This window comes from Equus quagga, chromosome 16 (genome assembly GCF_021613505.1).
Source record: "Equus quagga isolate Etosha38 chromosome 16, UCLA_HA_Equagga_1.0, whole genome shotgun sequence".
Lineage (NCBI taxonomy): Eukaryota > Metazoa > Chordata > Mammalia > Perissodactyla > Equidae > Equus > Equus quagga.
The window spans coordinates 20228822-20245621 of record NC_060282.1 but is presented as its reverse complement, the minus strand read 5'-3'; the positions used below and the strand labels follow the sequence as shown (position 1 = coordinate 20245621).

At 40.0% G+C, this 16800-nt stretch overlaps 1 protein-coding gene across 1 annotated transcript in view; it reads right to left on the bottom strand.

Moving 5' to 3' along the window:
• Positions 1–2116: 2116 nt before the first annotated feature.
• The window catches only part of SNTB1 (syntrophin beta 1), a 227123-nt gene continuing 212439 nt past the window's right edge, over positions 2117–16800 (bottom strand). Inside the window, exons 6-8 of the mRNA XM_046642204.1 lie at positions 14164–14360; positions 9066–9256; positions 2117–5368 (exon numbers count right to left, since the gene is read on the bottom strand). Coding sequence (XP_046498160.1) covers positions 5276–5368; positions 9066–9256; positions 14164–14360 — 481 coding nt within the window. The 3' untranslated portion in view covers positions 2117–5275. The remainder of the gene's footprint in view (positions 5369–9065; positions 9257–14163; positions 14361–16800) is intronic.

Below are 16800 nucleotides of genomic sequence, written 5' to 3'. Positions count from 1 at the left end.
GAAGGAGGAAGAAGAGGATTAGTTATCTGCTTGGCTCCTTCCTATTATTATCTCGTTTTCGGCCCCACAAGGATTTAAATCCCCCACAGTTCTGGGTTGCTCGGGTCATTACCTTTAGCAGCAGCTCAGGACACCAGTTCTTATGCCCTACAGGATAGCTTTTCATCCAAGTCTGGAATTGATAACAGAACCAAAAATTCAGGTATGCATCTCCTTAGCCTGCCTGGCAGCAGCCAAGAGGAGAGGTGCGGGGAGGCAGCATTTCCAGGCAAGCAATTAGTTGGCTTTAAGTGGCAGCAAAAGGTCAAGCAGAGCCGGCTGTGGTGCCTAAGGTTGTGTAAGCGCTCAGAGTCTAGAGACCAGATGATGGCACTGAGGGAAGCTGAGCAGATCCACAGGATGAGCCCAGTACATTAATATAACCTACATGCCCTCAGGACTTTTAACTGATATCCCCTAACTGTAAGATAAAGAAGTAATGATAATAAAATAGTATGCATTTCAATATGGAGATGCTGGGGTACAACACACTAAAAGACAAAAGAAGTAGTCAAATATTTGACTTTGACCTCTATTCAGCATGAATGAGGCACATATAAAAGTAGTCAGGTGTTTTCTGTTGGTGACTCAAGTACCATATACACACTTGCTACCAGTGACTTGTTTTTATAAAATATGTTATAAAATGCCCTGAGCAAAACAAAAACACAGTCTTTCTTCCATATACATGGTAGTCACCTAGAAAATTGAGAATACATTGAATCGGTCAAAAAAATATTTACATATGTAAAATATAGCCAGGGTCTAGGCTCAAGATAATTACAAACCTTTTTCACCTACATCAATAACTCAGAGGACACAAAAATTGTGTGGGCAATGGTTCCATTGGATGTGGGGACTGTCATCACATTGCAGGAAGTCTACCAACTCTGGCTCTTGTGCAGTAAATACCGATAGCGCCCCTCCCCCCATCATCGTGACAAGCATACAACACTAGCACAGATTGCCAAAATGCCCTGCCAGTGCCACTCTTCTTGAGAACCACTTTTTAAAAAACAAATGGAATACATATATGTATCAATATCTATATCTGCATCTTGCATAACTTGCATTTAGAAATTTTGTCCATATTAGCACTTATAAATGGACATTCTTTGTAACAGTTTTAGAATATTCTAATACATCAGTGTGCCGGGATTCATTTAGCTTTTGATGGTCACATTGATATTTTCAGCTTCTTGTTACAAACAATACTGCAAAGGTGATCCTTACACACCAGTCTTTGTGCACTTGCACAATTATATCTCTAGGATACAATTCTAGGATACAATTGACCTATGAGTCAAAAGGTACATGCATTTTTAAATGTTTTTTTATTTTTTATTTTTATCTATCTATCTATCTATTTTGCTGAGGAAGACTCACCTTGAGCTGACATCTGTGCCAATCTTCCTCTGTTTTATACATGGGTCACTGCCACAGCATGGCTTGCCAAGCGGTGCTATGTCTGCACCCGGGATCAGAACCAGTGAACCCCGGGCTGCTGAAGCAGAATGTGTGCACTTAACCACTGTGCCACCAGGCCGGCCCCCGATGTACATTCATTTTATATGAATATACTATGTTGCTATATTACTAGCAAATCATATACCTAAGATATTAAAGTAGTATTGCTAAAATTATAAATAAACTTTGGGCATAATGTGCTTGCTGACCTCTAAAGCCTTTTCCAAACTGAGATTCTACAGTTCTAAATGTAATCTCAATACTACTAAATTTTCAAGTAGTAAGAAAGACTTCTCAACCCTGGCCTGTTACATTTTTTACACGCAATTTAAAGAGAAACCAGGTTCTAGTACTACAGAGAATTAGAGTATTCGAAGCTTGGGGTGCAAGTCTAATCCCATGAAAACTTGGTTAAAAATGAGATCCCTAAGCCCCAGGTGAAGACCCATCCTGAAACTATACACAAAAAAAATGCAAAAAAGAAAATTGCTAGTGGCATCCCCTTTACCCATTAGCACCTTCCGAGGCCAATCTTGGAGGGAGAGAATAGCAGGATGTGTCTGCACACTCCCATAGCCCTCTGCAGCTATCATGAAACCACCAACCAGTCCACCTTATTTGGAGGTGAATATTTATTTAATTCATATATAAATTTTACATGATATCCATGGTGCTATAAACATAGGCACATTTTTTTTTAACTCAAGGTACATTCAAAAATTACTCTCTCACCCCAGCCTGCTCCAAGCCCTTCAAGATAGACTATATCTAATATTTGTAAAACAACGGCCCAAAAGGCCATGATCATTAATTTTAGGAGAATCCTTCTGACTGTTAAGACCATTCCTTCTGACTTCAACCAAGCAGGGTCAACAAGCTTTTGGACAAAGGAGCATATGTTTTTTAGCATTTTAATTCCATCAATTGATAGAATTAATTAAATGCCTCTGCCTTGGCATTTTTTAATAGGTTTATGGTTTTGTTTCTCCTACTTAGTTCAGGTCAGAAAAAACTTGATATCTATATTCCTATTGGCTTTCTTCAAATCCCTATGGGATGGTTTAAAGATAGGTCACCACACCAAAGGGTTCAGCTAACCACATCTACTAACAAATGGGCAGCTTCCCACTAAGTACAAATTAAAACATTATTCATTTGTATTGGTTTGCCCCTAAAGGCACAAACATTGTGAATTTAATAATTCATCCATTCAAATAAGAAGTCAATCGAACACAGAGTGAATTAGACCAAAACAAATTCCCTAAAATGACTGAGTTGATTCATTGGCTGTACCCAGGCATGATCCAGACATATGAGTTTTGTCATTCACAACATTCATAACACACATCAAGACAAGAGTAAAATCTACAGTGTAAAGTCATTGTAACTTGTTGAATTCACAATGAGGAAAAATGAGTATTTGAAATTGATTCATCATAGCCACTCTGATACGATGCACTTTAACTTGGAGGCAAAAAAAAGATTCATATACACGATTCTCTTAGTAAAATTTTCTATTTCTTGCTAATAACACCTTTTAATTCAGAAAATGCATTAATTTTATTCAAATACATTTTTTTCTAAAATATAAATATTTAAATTAAAATTTTATAAATGCAGAGAATGTAGTTTCTGTTGACTCCCCACCCAGATATTAATCAGTCCAAAACTTAAGTGATGAAGAAATAATATTTGTAATTACGATCATTTTAGTTTGTCTATAAATATATATGATCTTTGCAACTTAATTATGAGTAATTAACTCATACTTCATGTAGTACTGAGCACCTTAGATTACATATTGTTGAATTAAACTATTGGCATTAATACATGTATTTTAATATGTTATTTACAATACACAAGTATAATTCTCTTGTATAACAACATTCCAGTGATTTTTGAAAATATATAATGAAAGAGTGCAGTATAATTTACAAATGCATCAAAGCTTTCCTCCAATATTCAGGCTGGGACTCACTCTTGAGCATTTTAAAACAGGAAACAAAACAAAACAAGAAGCCAATATCCTAAAGCTGTGCTTTCCACTGTGTTTAGTCTTGTTTTGTTTTAAAACACTAGCTTCCCAAGATGCTCCAGTAGAAAGGAGTTCTGGAGGTAAGCACAAGGAATGACACAGGGGACCCCCCCAGAAGAACCACAATGTGCATTAAAGCGAGGAGACCTGTAATCATGAAATCTGTTGAACATTTCTTAACTCAGTATTTCACAAACATTTTTGATTACCAAACCTCTTATTTTCCCCACCACAAAACACCTCTCAGTCAATGGCCTTTGGAACTAGCATTCCCTGATACCTATTATGGGGCAACACTGATCTAAAATAAAACTCTGCAACTCAATAAACGCATACGTCTCAGTGAGCAAAATCACATTCCTTTAAAACAGTTTCACCTTTTAAAGCTGTTTGCATAGGTATTTGCTAAAATATGATTCTGAACAAACACACAAATCTAACCCAGAACGTTTGTCTATGTAAACTACAGGGGAAAGAAAGATTACAAATGCTTACAGAAATTCTAGAACTAATTTTCAAGGTTTGAGGAAAGTGATTCCAAAATAATAGGTGTATTTTTAGTGAATTCATTTTGAAAGACAAAAACAAAAGCAGTAAATCAGTAATACGCTATATGGTGTCTGAAAATATTCTTGTAGAAAAATATCAGGTCATTATATCATTTCCTTGGAATTCCGAAGGAGCATTGGATGCTATCAATACATCTGATTATAATGCTGGGTGTATGCATAAACCCCAGCATCGTTCAGAATTATATGAAGCTGCTCTATTACTGGTTCGAAAATGCATGCATACAAGCACAGGCAGAAATAAGAGTCAATAAATTGCTCAGCACTTCCACTGAAAACCACAAAACAGGGATAATTATTTAACCCCACACGAGTTGTTATATCTATATATATAGCAAATGACAATCTTTTAAAAAATATCCATAATTTGCTTCCTATAAATAAAGCTATCAGTCTTGGTTCTAAGATAGCAGACCTTGGTGTGAATGCAGCCCCAGAATTAATCATCTTCCACGCACAGCACTCTTGAGCAAAGCTTTGCAATTTAAGCAGTCTACTTCGGCTCAGATTCCACCAGCTTACAGCTCAGATCAGTATCTGATGCTTTATTTAATTCTCGCCCAGCATAGGCTAATGAGAACACTTCAGAATCTTCCTACATCGCTGAAAGATAATTCATTAAGAAAAGGTAAAGCTGCTTCATACTTAAATAAAAGGTGGGTTTCCATTTGAAGTACTTTCCTTTCCTTACCAGCTAAAGTCAACTCAATTAGAAGTAGGAAATAAGTCACAATAAAACAAAGGATCATTGTTCCTGGGGGGGAAAGAGGGGAAAACGCCCATTTCTCATCTCTTCATCCCTTGCTTACCTGGGTGAACCAGTTGCCTAGAACCTGGTATGATTAAGATCTGCACACGCTGTTCTAATTTCATGTCCTTGATTGTCATTATTTAAAAGTTATGCTGTGTATTTCCAATTTCCCTCACTTCTTTACCCTTTGACTGTTCTAAAAAGACAGTTTTATTCCGATGTTCCTTGCGGTGTTTTCTCAGGGTACCCCCTTGTAATTGATGAAATTGACAGAGCAGTCTGGGATAGTTACACGGGACCCTTGGGTTGTAAAAGCTGACTGTGGCATGCTATAGCTGGTGCACTGATGTCTCATGTTACCCTTTCTGGTGGCACCGCAGCCTTCCTTTTCTCAAAGGCAAGTCGCCCCTCTGTTCAGGCCACCAAGCCCAGTCTTGTAATCTTAGCTGACAGGAAGGAATGAATGATGAAAACAATTGGCTTGGGGCAGGAATGAAGGTCCAGTTGCTGAAATTGAAAAAGAAGAGAGCATGAGAGATTTTTAAATTAATGCTTGATACAGAATAGCGATTTACACATCAAACGGATCTGTGTACTTCCTGCTTTTAAGTGTTAACTGGAGCAATTATGTTTTTAAATCCTTGCCCCCCCCCCACCCCACGAGATAAAAAAATCTCTTTGAACTTACTCCTTACATCTCATATATCTCTTTTCTGAAATAGCTTCTGTGAAATTTATATATACCAATAGCATAAATATTGAGGTTGCCTTTCTTGACTGTCTAAACCATTTACTTTTGGTATCACAATAGTGATATTATTTATGTTGGGTTAGGGACAGTGTGAAGCAGTACAGAATTTCACATCTGATGACCAGGTTTGAGTCCTGGTTCTAACAGGTTTATAGATGTGTAATCTTGGACAAGTTACTTAAAATTCTTTTCAGTCTTACCTAACTCACGGGGTAATTAGAGTATTAAATGAGATACTGTTTGTGAAAATTCCTTATAAATTCTAAAACGCAGAACCTGTGCTGCTAAGCAGCTGTGTCCTCACTGTCCTACTCTGGACTGTAGTGAGCACGTACATCACGTGTCTGTTAAGGCCCCTCCTCAGGTCTTCTCCTTGTTGTGTTCCTACAGAGCCAACACGTGGTCAGAGCATAAGAGTCAGGCTGAGTTTTTATCCCCTGACCTAATTCAGGAGAACTGAGGGAGTTGTTCTCAATCTCATCTGCTGTCCCCAGTTCTGCTCTGATGATGCCACCGTTGAGGAGTAACAACCTGAACGCATAATAATAGTATCTAGCGAAGTTAAGATTTTATGTGTCATGCACCAGGCCCTGTGCTAAATATTTTCCACACACTATCTTATTTCATTCTCACAAAATCCTTATGCGATAGCTATTGTTATTATCTCTATGTTTTATACGGGGAAGTAAGATGTGGAGAAGTTATAAAGCTTTCTGAGATCATCGATCTTACAGTAAAGATAAAGTGTGGACTCAAATGCATGTCTAATGCCAGAGTCAAGGCTTAACCACAATATTTTGTTTCATTAGCACAGAATGCAACTTTTGAGAGTCACCTAAGGATTACCTACTTTGGTCCCTGTATTTTATGGATGAGAGAGACTCAGATCCAAAGAAATAAAAGGACTTGCCCAAGACAATTGGTGCGGTAGTTAAAAGACTCAGAAAGAGAACTTGGGTCTCTTGACCTTCAATTTAATCCATTTCCTACAACTCACCTCTGCTCCCCTCCCCCACACCGGAAAGGCCTGGAACCCGCCTCTTGGGGTTGCTTAACTACATCCTGGAGGAGCTGGATCTGAACTTAGCTTATCAGCCTAATGTACTGGCAGCAAGAAGTCAGTTCTTCCTGGATCTTTCAAGTCAGGTCATAACTACAGGCAGAAAGCCTGAAGTTTAAAAGTAAGTGATTTTCCTCATGGGCAAAAATAGCCTTAAATTTTTCAGTCAAGGATAAAACAGGAGACTGCTCCTTGTCCTTTCCCACTTTGCTAGGGTGTAGTCACCTTCAGGAAAAAGTACATGGCTGGGTGATTGATAGAGCAGCCACTGAACTACAAATATTCTCAGTAAAATGGATTTTCAAATCACTTATTTCCAAACTGGGGCTTCAGGCTAAACTTGCTGATTGAAACACACAAATCATCAACAACAACAACAATAACAACAACAACATCCCATAAAATTCTGCAGATCCATTTCTTTTTTGAGGAAGATTAGCCCTGAGCTAACTGCTGCCAATCCTCCTCTTTTTGCTGAGGAAGACTGGCCCTGAGCTAACATCCATGCCCATCTTCCTCTACTTTCTATGTGGGATGCCTATCACAGCATGGCATGCCAAGTGGTGCCATGTCCATACCCGGGATCCGAACTGGTGAACCCCAGGCTGCTGAAGCAGAACATGCGCACTTAACCGCTGCACCACCCGGTTGGCCCCTGCAGATCCATTTTAAAGGTTAGAAAAACGACTAGCTGGAAATTGTTTTCAGGAAGTGAGTTCAGATCAACTGTCAGCCACAGGACATGGATGTCGCCATGTCATCAGTCAACTCCTACTAGGTAACTTGAGTGGTTTTCAGAGCACTGTCAATATAATCCCACAGGAGAAATGACTGAAATAACTGTGGAGAGATGGGGGTGGGGGGAGCAGGGATTGTGGAAGGCCTGTAGTGGAATTAAAATTACTGGATTTTTAAAACTGAGATCTATCTCTGCATTTTACATATTCCCCATCCCTGTTATCAAGGGGAAGTCAATAAATATTTGCTGATTAACCGGGTGACTAGGGAGGACCTAAGTTATTACAAAATCAAGGTCCTCTTGAACGTCTACATTCTTCAGGTTGAATGAGATGCTATGTTTTCCTGAGAAATGCCCAGAACTATGCTTGTTAGAAGGTGGAAAAACATGCTGACAAATAGAAATGGCAAGCAATAGGATATATTGGAGTATATGAGGAAGCCATTTGGTATAAACCTAATTCGGCCTGACTTTGTTTTTTCCAAAAGGGCCTGACTGTGGCCATTGAGCATGCATTGTATATCTGCTTAGACATTTTGAGATAAAGGTGCAACTTCCCTCCGCCTCCCAACATTGGCATCTCCTTAAGGATTAAGCATCTTTCCTTAGGCTGGGAACTGATTGCAGCGCTCATCTGTGACCACCCAGCTCGAGGCAACAGACCTGCCACCCTGCTGTGTTCATGAGACAGCAGACCTATCTGCTGTTTCCATCAATTGCTGTGCCGACAGAGCAGCCTCGTGACTATTGTAAAAGGGACATTTCAATCATATGTGAAACATCCTCTTTGAGGGTATATAACCACCCTGTATACCCCCACTTCTTTGGAGTGCTCTGTTCTTTTGTGGAAAGACTCTCCCGGGTTATAATCCTCACATTTTAGCTCAGAAAAAACTCGCCCAAATTTTCATTTATAGATTGGTTATGGATTATCTTCATTGACAACGCGATTCTTACCCTTCTGTAGAACCGAAGTAATGCACTTTTTCATTACAGAAGGCAGTAAGGATCACAGGAAATCATGAATTTAAACACATGGGCTATTTGCATTGACAGAAGATGTTACCTTAAGTGACAAATTTGCTAATTTTGTTTGACGTTAGCCTAAAGCTGCTGGGCCTTTCTCTGGCCTTCTCTCCACTTGGGCAGAGCTGACCAGGTTCTCTTTGTTTCCCCTGCTGTCCTTTCTACTCTGCCATCATCCGGCACCTCCCCTCTTCCTGCTGCCTATGTGCTCTGCTCCTGAGACCTCCCAGGTGGCCTGGAGGGAGAGTTTTACACCCCTGCCTCCCTGACACCTAGCACAACGCCAAGGTTGGATTAGATGCTTGACACTTTTAAAAAAATGAATGGTACATTGTGAAGCCAGTGGGACCCTATTTAAGAAGAATTTAATGCTGGCTTTGTAAAGAAGTATTTCCTTTGACTCAAATATTTATGTGAGACTCCAGTAGAAAATGAGACCAAAGTAAAGAACGGTGAAAGAATTGGATCTTCTCACTGTTTTTTAAGAATCAAATAAGATATGAACCTGCAAATACGTTAACAGGCAAATGCTAAATAAATATAAGGCAGCGTTATGTTTGCAAGCCATACAGGTGTGTCGCATAAGGTAATATATGAGATTACACCATCTGAAGAAAAGCGCACTTACGAACTCTCCATCTTTGCCTCCAAAATCCAAATACAGCATCCTGATTCCATCATCTGAAGACATTTTCAGCTTTTCATAAGGAGACTGTATGATTGTCTTGGGAAAGGCACCCTCCTGTGGCTCAGTGGTAAGAGAAAATCCATTCTCATAATGTATGGTCAAACGGCACTCCTGGTTTTTGTAGGTGCAAGCTGAAAGAGACAGACAGACAGACAGACAGACAGGATGAACAACAGAAGTCAATCCATTGTCCCAGGCACTTAACTTTCAAGTCTCCCCAGTCCCAGAAGCCAGGCACAAATCACCTTCTAAAGTGGAAAATTAGTAATTGTTTATGAAAATATTGTCCATTGATTTTGATACTGTAATTTAACTTGCCCCATGAAACTAAGGGGAATAAATGGAAAGAAGTTCCTTTTGCTGGGATTTACTGAATTTTATCTGTGCTCTAGCCCTCATCTGACCATCTGACAACACATTATGTAGTTAGGGTACTTGTCTTCCAATGGCCTTGTGCCACTAAGCTTGGAAAAAAACTGACATTTGATTTAGAGTAAGCTACCTCTGGATCATCATCACACACACACACACACACACACACACACACACACAATCAAGGCCATGTCTACCGCTTGGTAACATTACCAACGTTAACAAATATAACACACCTAAGAAGTCAGGAGGAAGTAGCTCAAAAATTATCTAATTTTTAATTTTAAAAAAGTCCAACAAAGCTCATTTTATAAATAGAAAGGTGTGCTTTTTAAATTTCCCTGATGATCTGATAATCTTGTGTCCTGGAAAGGCTGCTGTTGCAGAGCGACATCAGATGTGGCCCCTCCCATGAAGAATGCTGCTTCCTCCCTCTGCCTAGTGTGGCATCTAGGAATCTCCAGTGGTGTCCCCATGGTGCCCTCTGATCCAAAGGTACAAATGAAAACCTCTTGATCAGGTCAGGGGCCAGCTTTTATCTACGGTTCCCAGTGCATTTAGGAAAAGAGACCAGAGCTTTAAGCTTATGAGCTGGACAGGGGACTGCTGCCAGAATCCAAGTTCCCATTTAGGAAGACTTGTGAACGTTTAAAACCCTGGATCAAAAAGTTCTGAAAAAGGTTATTCCGTATCAGATTGGATTTTTTGCCTCACAAAACAGCACGTTTAACAGACTCTGGCAAGTAAATTGCCTCAGGCCTTCATATGCATCTGAAAACTCTTTAGGGAAACCAGGCCATTTTCTTTGCTGGGGACAGGTTCTGAGGAGAAGAGTAAGGGCACTATTGATTACTCTGTACCATCCTTAGCTCAGCTCAGCTCTATAAACCAAACTTAATTTCACCTTTCCACAAACTTCTGAAGCACGATCATAGCTTAATATTATAGGAGAAAAAAGCAAAGCTCAAAGAGATGCACATGTCACAACCCAGGTGGTTTAGATTTCAAAATTCACGTTCTTTCTACCATGTGCTATGTATCTTTCTCATACTCTGGTACTAAGGATATGGAGGGACGGAGGGAGGGACCTTGGCAAGAGTCTCTCAGAGTCAAACAGTGGGGTGGGGGAGGCCTTTAGAGTTGGGGGAAGAAACAGGGGTCTCTATCTGCTCATAGAATGAGGTTGCTTTTAATTGAAGCTCTGGTTAAAACATACACCCCTTCCTTGAGTCTTTCTGGGCAGAGCCCTTTGGTAAATCTTCAGTTCTCCTCTTAGAAGGGCCCTAGACTTCTACCCTTCCAGTCCAAGGATGACCAAGGACAGTGGCATAGACGCAGTTATGGCTTCCCATCTTAAATCCTTGTTTTTGACACACTTCACCTCTACTGCAGAATAGGTGGGCGAATGGGCTCTAAACATTTTTTTTCCTTCCTCCATATTTGAATTTTAAAGCTATGCCATCAGATATTGTGAATTAACCGATCGCAATTACTTTTAATTCTAGTTGACCTCAAATGGTATTCGTGGCCTTTAATATAATGGAATCGGTTATCTGAAGATGTTCTCAGTCTACACAGGATAAACCGAACACATTATCAAGTTAATTGAAGCTCTGATTAAAACATAAGCCCTTTCCCCAACTCTCTGGAGGCATCTTTTAATTTGTAACTGAGTTGCACCTTTGGTCATCTCCATAATTTCTTTTCTCCCACCACCCATCTAGCTTAGTTCACACAATTCTTTGTTACTCTCCTGTGGCTGGACTATCCAGAGCTTCATTATTTTCCTGTTGAAGTAGAATTCAGTTTATTGAGAGAGAAAGATTTTACAAAATTTGTGGAATGTAAACTAAACCAAATCCCTTTGGCCATCTCCATTCTATCCTAGAACACTATTGAATTTGCTGTAAAGAGTCTGATCTTCTCTGATATTACACATATAACTTCATTAAATTTAGGTTTTTGGGTGGCTTAGGCCTTTTCTAACTCAGGCTCGAAACTCCAGTTCTTGTTGCCGTACAGAATAGGCATCAAAAATAAAAGCTTCAGTGATACTCCAAAAAGGTTTTCAACAATGATGGAAAATACCTGGGGGCACTGATTAATTTCAGGATAATTTTAAAAAGACATTGGTAATCTTGGAGATGCTGCAGCAGAAATGCTACAAAACATCTAGTCTTTCATATTTGCCTGAGTAGGGGGAATGCGGAGAAACCCTCACTACACATTGATGTCTGTCCCATCTTTTAGAATATTCCTGGCGGCCTGAGGAAGTTGCAGCCCAGTGTAGTACTGCTTGCAGAGTGGTCCATGGACCAGCAGCATCAGCACCACCTGGTATCTTACTAGGTACAAATTCCCAGCCCCCTCTCCCAGAACTGCTAATCAGTATCTCTGAAGGTGGGGTCAGCAATCTGAGGCTTTTCGGAGTAAAACTAAAAAACAATAGCATTATAGACACGGTTAACTATATATTGTGCTGGCTGATGAAAACCACTGGAATCCACCTTAGCAAACGTAAAAGATTTTACAGCATGTAGTCTGTTAATTAATGTAGCTTAGATTCATATAACTTTTCCAGTCTCTTATTTTGCCTTTGCCCAATTAAAAAATTAAATTCTCTATATCTCTATATTTACATATGTATGTATTTATATCTATCACCTGTCTATCCTCTATCTGTCTATTTGTATGATTTGGAGAGTGGCATGAGAATTACTTATCACAGCAACCTGGACAGAATTGTTATTTTTTGACCACTGGTTTAACAGTGAGAAGTTCCGTCTCTGAAGACACTATAGTGAATAAAGAATGCACTTTAGAGGTAAGTTCAGCTCTGTCCTTTATTTGTCGTGTGATCTCAGGCAGGTTACTGAACCTTTCTTAGGAATTTGCTTCGTGATTTTTAAAATCAGGTTGACAAGGGAATGGTGAGGATTAGATGAGAGGAGGCAATGTATTGTGACCCAGGACACACACACACACATTTGAATCAGAAGTTCTACAAAATAATATTTACACTGATATTTCTATTCCAATTAATTTCATTTTTAAAATGTTGCTCTTGCCTCTATTAATTTATTTCAGGACCCTGTAGGGGAGGAAGACATTTCTTCTACCTGCTCTGGGTTCTTCTGGCCAGAGAACAAATTAAATTCACATGAGACAGAATAACAGGAGAAAATTAAACAAAGCTTTATAACATGTATACATGGGAGAGGCTCAGGCAACCTGAGCAACTCGCCAAAATGGCCGAAGTCACCACCTTAAATATCATCTTCAGCTAAAGACAAAGGAGGATGTTGGGGGTGGGTGGAGACAGTTACAGGAGGTCACCAGACAAGTGCAGTAAACAAGAGTAAGGTTATTATGCAGATTTAAGTCCTCGCCTTCTGCATTGATAAGAGTTTCTAGAGATAAGGTCATCCCCCCTTCCTGGTACAGACAGGGAGACACCTTTACAGATGGAGATTTCCTTTACAATGTAAATGTCTCTTAATAAAGGGTAAGTAAACTCTGCTTTACAGAGTTTCTTTCCTGTCTGCAGTTTTTAAAACTAACAAGCCCAAAATAATCCTCATGCCAAAGAGACATATCTTGGGGTGGCCAATTCCAGTCCCCTAAAACCCAAAAAGAATTGTTTTCGCAGTATGAAAAACACTAAGAGACATTATATACAATGCCTGGCACTTCGCAAGTACTCAACAAGCAGTACAGGATGGAAGGGTTCTTCCTTCTACACACATATCCCATTTCTACCATTGACTAGTCCGCTCTCAGAGCGCTACATGAATGTGGATCACACTCTCTGTGCACTCCTTCCATCCTGCCACTGCCACTCCCTTCATACCAGGGACAGGGGTCCCTGCTTACTCTTCCCAAGGCTTTTCCTCTAGATGCCTTTGTTCCTGCTCTTTTTCACAGCCTGGTTCTCCTGTTTTCTGATCAACTCTGTGAGCTATCTAATCCATTTCCAATAATTTTATTCTGTGATAAATTTCTATTGTTTCCAACAAGAACTCTACTAGTTGGTGCCTCAAAGTTCACTCCTCTAGGAAGCCACCCATGGGTTATTGGTAGGAAAATGACATCTGAGTATCCAAGTTACCAACTTTTCTTGACTCAAGATGGGATAAGGCTTTTCACAATCAAAACCTTGGGTTCCATTTTAGTAAAAAGTGCTCTAATTTAGAGGAATTTAAATTTACCCCTGGAATTTTTTTTTTTTTAAAGAGCTTATTTAACACAGTGTTTAGTACATAGCTAGCACTCTTTTTTTTTTTTTTTTAAAGATTGGCACCTGAGCTAACAACTGTTGCCAATCTTTTTTGTTTTCTTTCTGCTTTATCTCCCCAAATCCCCCTAGGTACATAGTTGTATATCTTAGTTGCAGGTCCTTCTAGTTGTGGCATGTGGGACGCCACCTCAACGTGGCCTGACGAGCAGTGCCATGTCTGCGCCCAGGATCCGAACCAGCGAAACCCTTGGCCACCGCAGCGGAGTGCACGAACCTAACCACTTGGCCATGGGGCTGGCCCCGTACCCCTGGAATTTTAAGTGCCCCACAAGGACAGTAATGGAAAAGACTTTGAGGCCAGGGTGGAGTTGAGGGTGCTTTCCTCCTGTAAGAGTGTGACATCGGTGGCTCATGGCCAGCAGTGCTCACCTGTGGTGATTTCAGAAATGAGTTCAGCTGAGTTGTGGCAACCCTGTACTATGCTCCGTGTCCAACGGGAGAGGTCTCTGCTGATCTCGGCCCTGAAGAGATGTGTTTCAATCCCCTGCCTGGTACCAGTTCGAGTTGCAAAGGACAGATCCACACCAGCCTGGGGCGATCCTTTCCCTGGACCAGAATGGACCAGCCTATTGAGAGAGAGAGAGGAAAAGAAAGAGACAGAGAGAGAGAGAGAGAAAGAGAGGTATCAATCATCAAAATGGAAACTACTTCATTCACCTGACACGTCACTTGGTTAAAGGCTCCAAATTGGTGATTTGCTCTCATTTTTCTAATCGGGAACCAAAGGATCCACGATGCCCTGATGTTCACCATGGTTTTCTGCCATCTCCTCACCCAGTTCCTCTCTGATGGTAGAATGAGATTAAGACACTGCCCAAGAACTGAGCATCTGGTTGAATATGCAGGGGAGTTGAGTAATATGACTTTAACTATAGTTAGACAAATTCAGCTACACTCATTCAGCCAAAAAGAAAGAGAATGAAGTAAACAAAGGAGAGATCATTTTAAATAGTGTGGGAAAAGTCCCCCAACATTCCATTTGTGGCCATATATATGTCCCAGTGTGAACATGAGCTGGGAAAGGGAATCAATCATTTCCTGGGTTAGATGTAGTTCCCCTGTGTTTGTTGTAGTTTGGAGCATCTGGCTGCATGGAATGTGCTTCTGGGTTTGCATTTTTCATGCATTCAGCCTCCAAAGGCAAGCAAACAACCATGGGATGCAACTGAAGAAGAGCAATCTGTATGACTGTGTTAAAGCTTGAGAAGGAACTCGGGATGCTGGACTTCTTGACAAATGGAAGAGAACTGCACTTTATGGGAGATTTAAGGGATTTTCAAGAGTTATTTTACCACACAGGATTTTCACACTGACTTTAGGACTGACGCTCAGCATAAAATGTGACTCTCATAGTAAATATTTTCTGGAAGACCAGACTTAAACTAGGAGGCATCAAAGTCTCGGAGTGCTACTTACTGAGTAGGCTCCCACTTCTCACTTGCTCCTTTATACACTGGGATCTCTCCTGCTCTCTCCTACTCCTCAGTATCTCAATCTCCTTTTGGGAGAGACCACAACATCAATAATTCGCAGGGTAGCATGAATATAATTTAGTAAATGTTACTTCTCTCCAGGGTCTTTGCATTTTCAGCCTTATCTTTTAACACAGACAGAAACTCTACCATGTGCTACAGAAATTCCAGGTGTCTATTTACTTGGTGGATGGGAGAGTTATTTTCTTAGGCAAAGCGCTTATTAGCTCTAGATTAAAAGCCGTATAAAGGAAATCCAAAAGCTTCTTTTCTCTTGTAAGCTTAAATATTATAGAACAAAATGATCAGTGCCATAAAACATATTGTAGCCTGTTGAATTTCTAGCAACAAGCTTGTTGTATAACTCTGAGGAGCTTTTTTTTTTACTGACAAAGTTGGAGTTAGTGGTTTGCAATGCCCAGTTGGAGAAAAAGGTTCAATGAAAAACCTTTTGGTTGTAAAATTCTTTGAAGATAGACAAGTTCCCAGGAAATAACAAATGTTGGCAAGAATGTGGAGAAAAGGGAACCCTTGTGCACTGCTGGTGGGAATGTAAATTGGCACAGCCATTATGGAAAACAGCATGGAGGTTCCTCAAAAAATTAAAATTAGAACTATCATATGATCCAGCAATCCCACTTCTGGGAATACATCCAAAGGAAGCAAAATCAGTATCTCCAAGAGATATCTGCATTCCCATCTTCATTGCAGCATCATTCACAAGAGCTAAGATATGGAAAACACCTAAGTATCTGTTGATGGATAAATGGATAAAGACCATGTGATATATATACACAATGGGATATTATTCAGCCTTTAAAATTAAGGAAATCCTGCCATTTGTGAGAACTTGGATGAACCTGGGGGGCACTATGCTAACTGAAATAAACCAGACAGAGAAAGACAAGTGCTGTATGGTATCATTTGTATGCGGAATCTAAAAGAAAAGTTGAACTCATAGAAACAGAGTAGAAGGATGGTAATCAGGGTATGGGGGGTGGGCAAAGTGGGGAGACATTGGTCAAAGGGCACAAACTTTTAGTTATAAGATGAATAAGTTCTGAGGATCTAACACAGAGCATGGTGATGGCAGTTAACAACACTGTTGTGTATACTTGAAATTTGCTAACAGAGTAGATCTTAAGTGTTCTCACCAAAAAAAACCAAAAAGGTAACCATGTGAAGTGAGAAATGTGTTAATTAACTTGATTGTGGTAAGCATTTCACATGTATATCAAATCATCATGTTGTATGCTTTAAATATATATAATGTTATTTGGCAATTATGCCTCAAGAAAAGAAATAATAAAACGTAGAGAAGGTCCATGAATCTCATTGAGAGGAGACTCTAGGACAGTGTGAAGGGAAGAGTCGGTTGACATGGGCGCCCACAGGCAGGGCTGTAACACCTAGAGACGAGTCCCATTCGACAGGAGGACATTTTGTAATGAGATGCGAACAAGAGTGACTGAGAAGCTGCTGGAGGTTTCAAAATCTACATGACGGTAAACAAAACAGAAAGTATTTCTCAAAA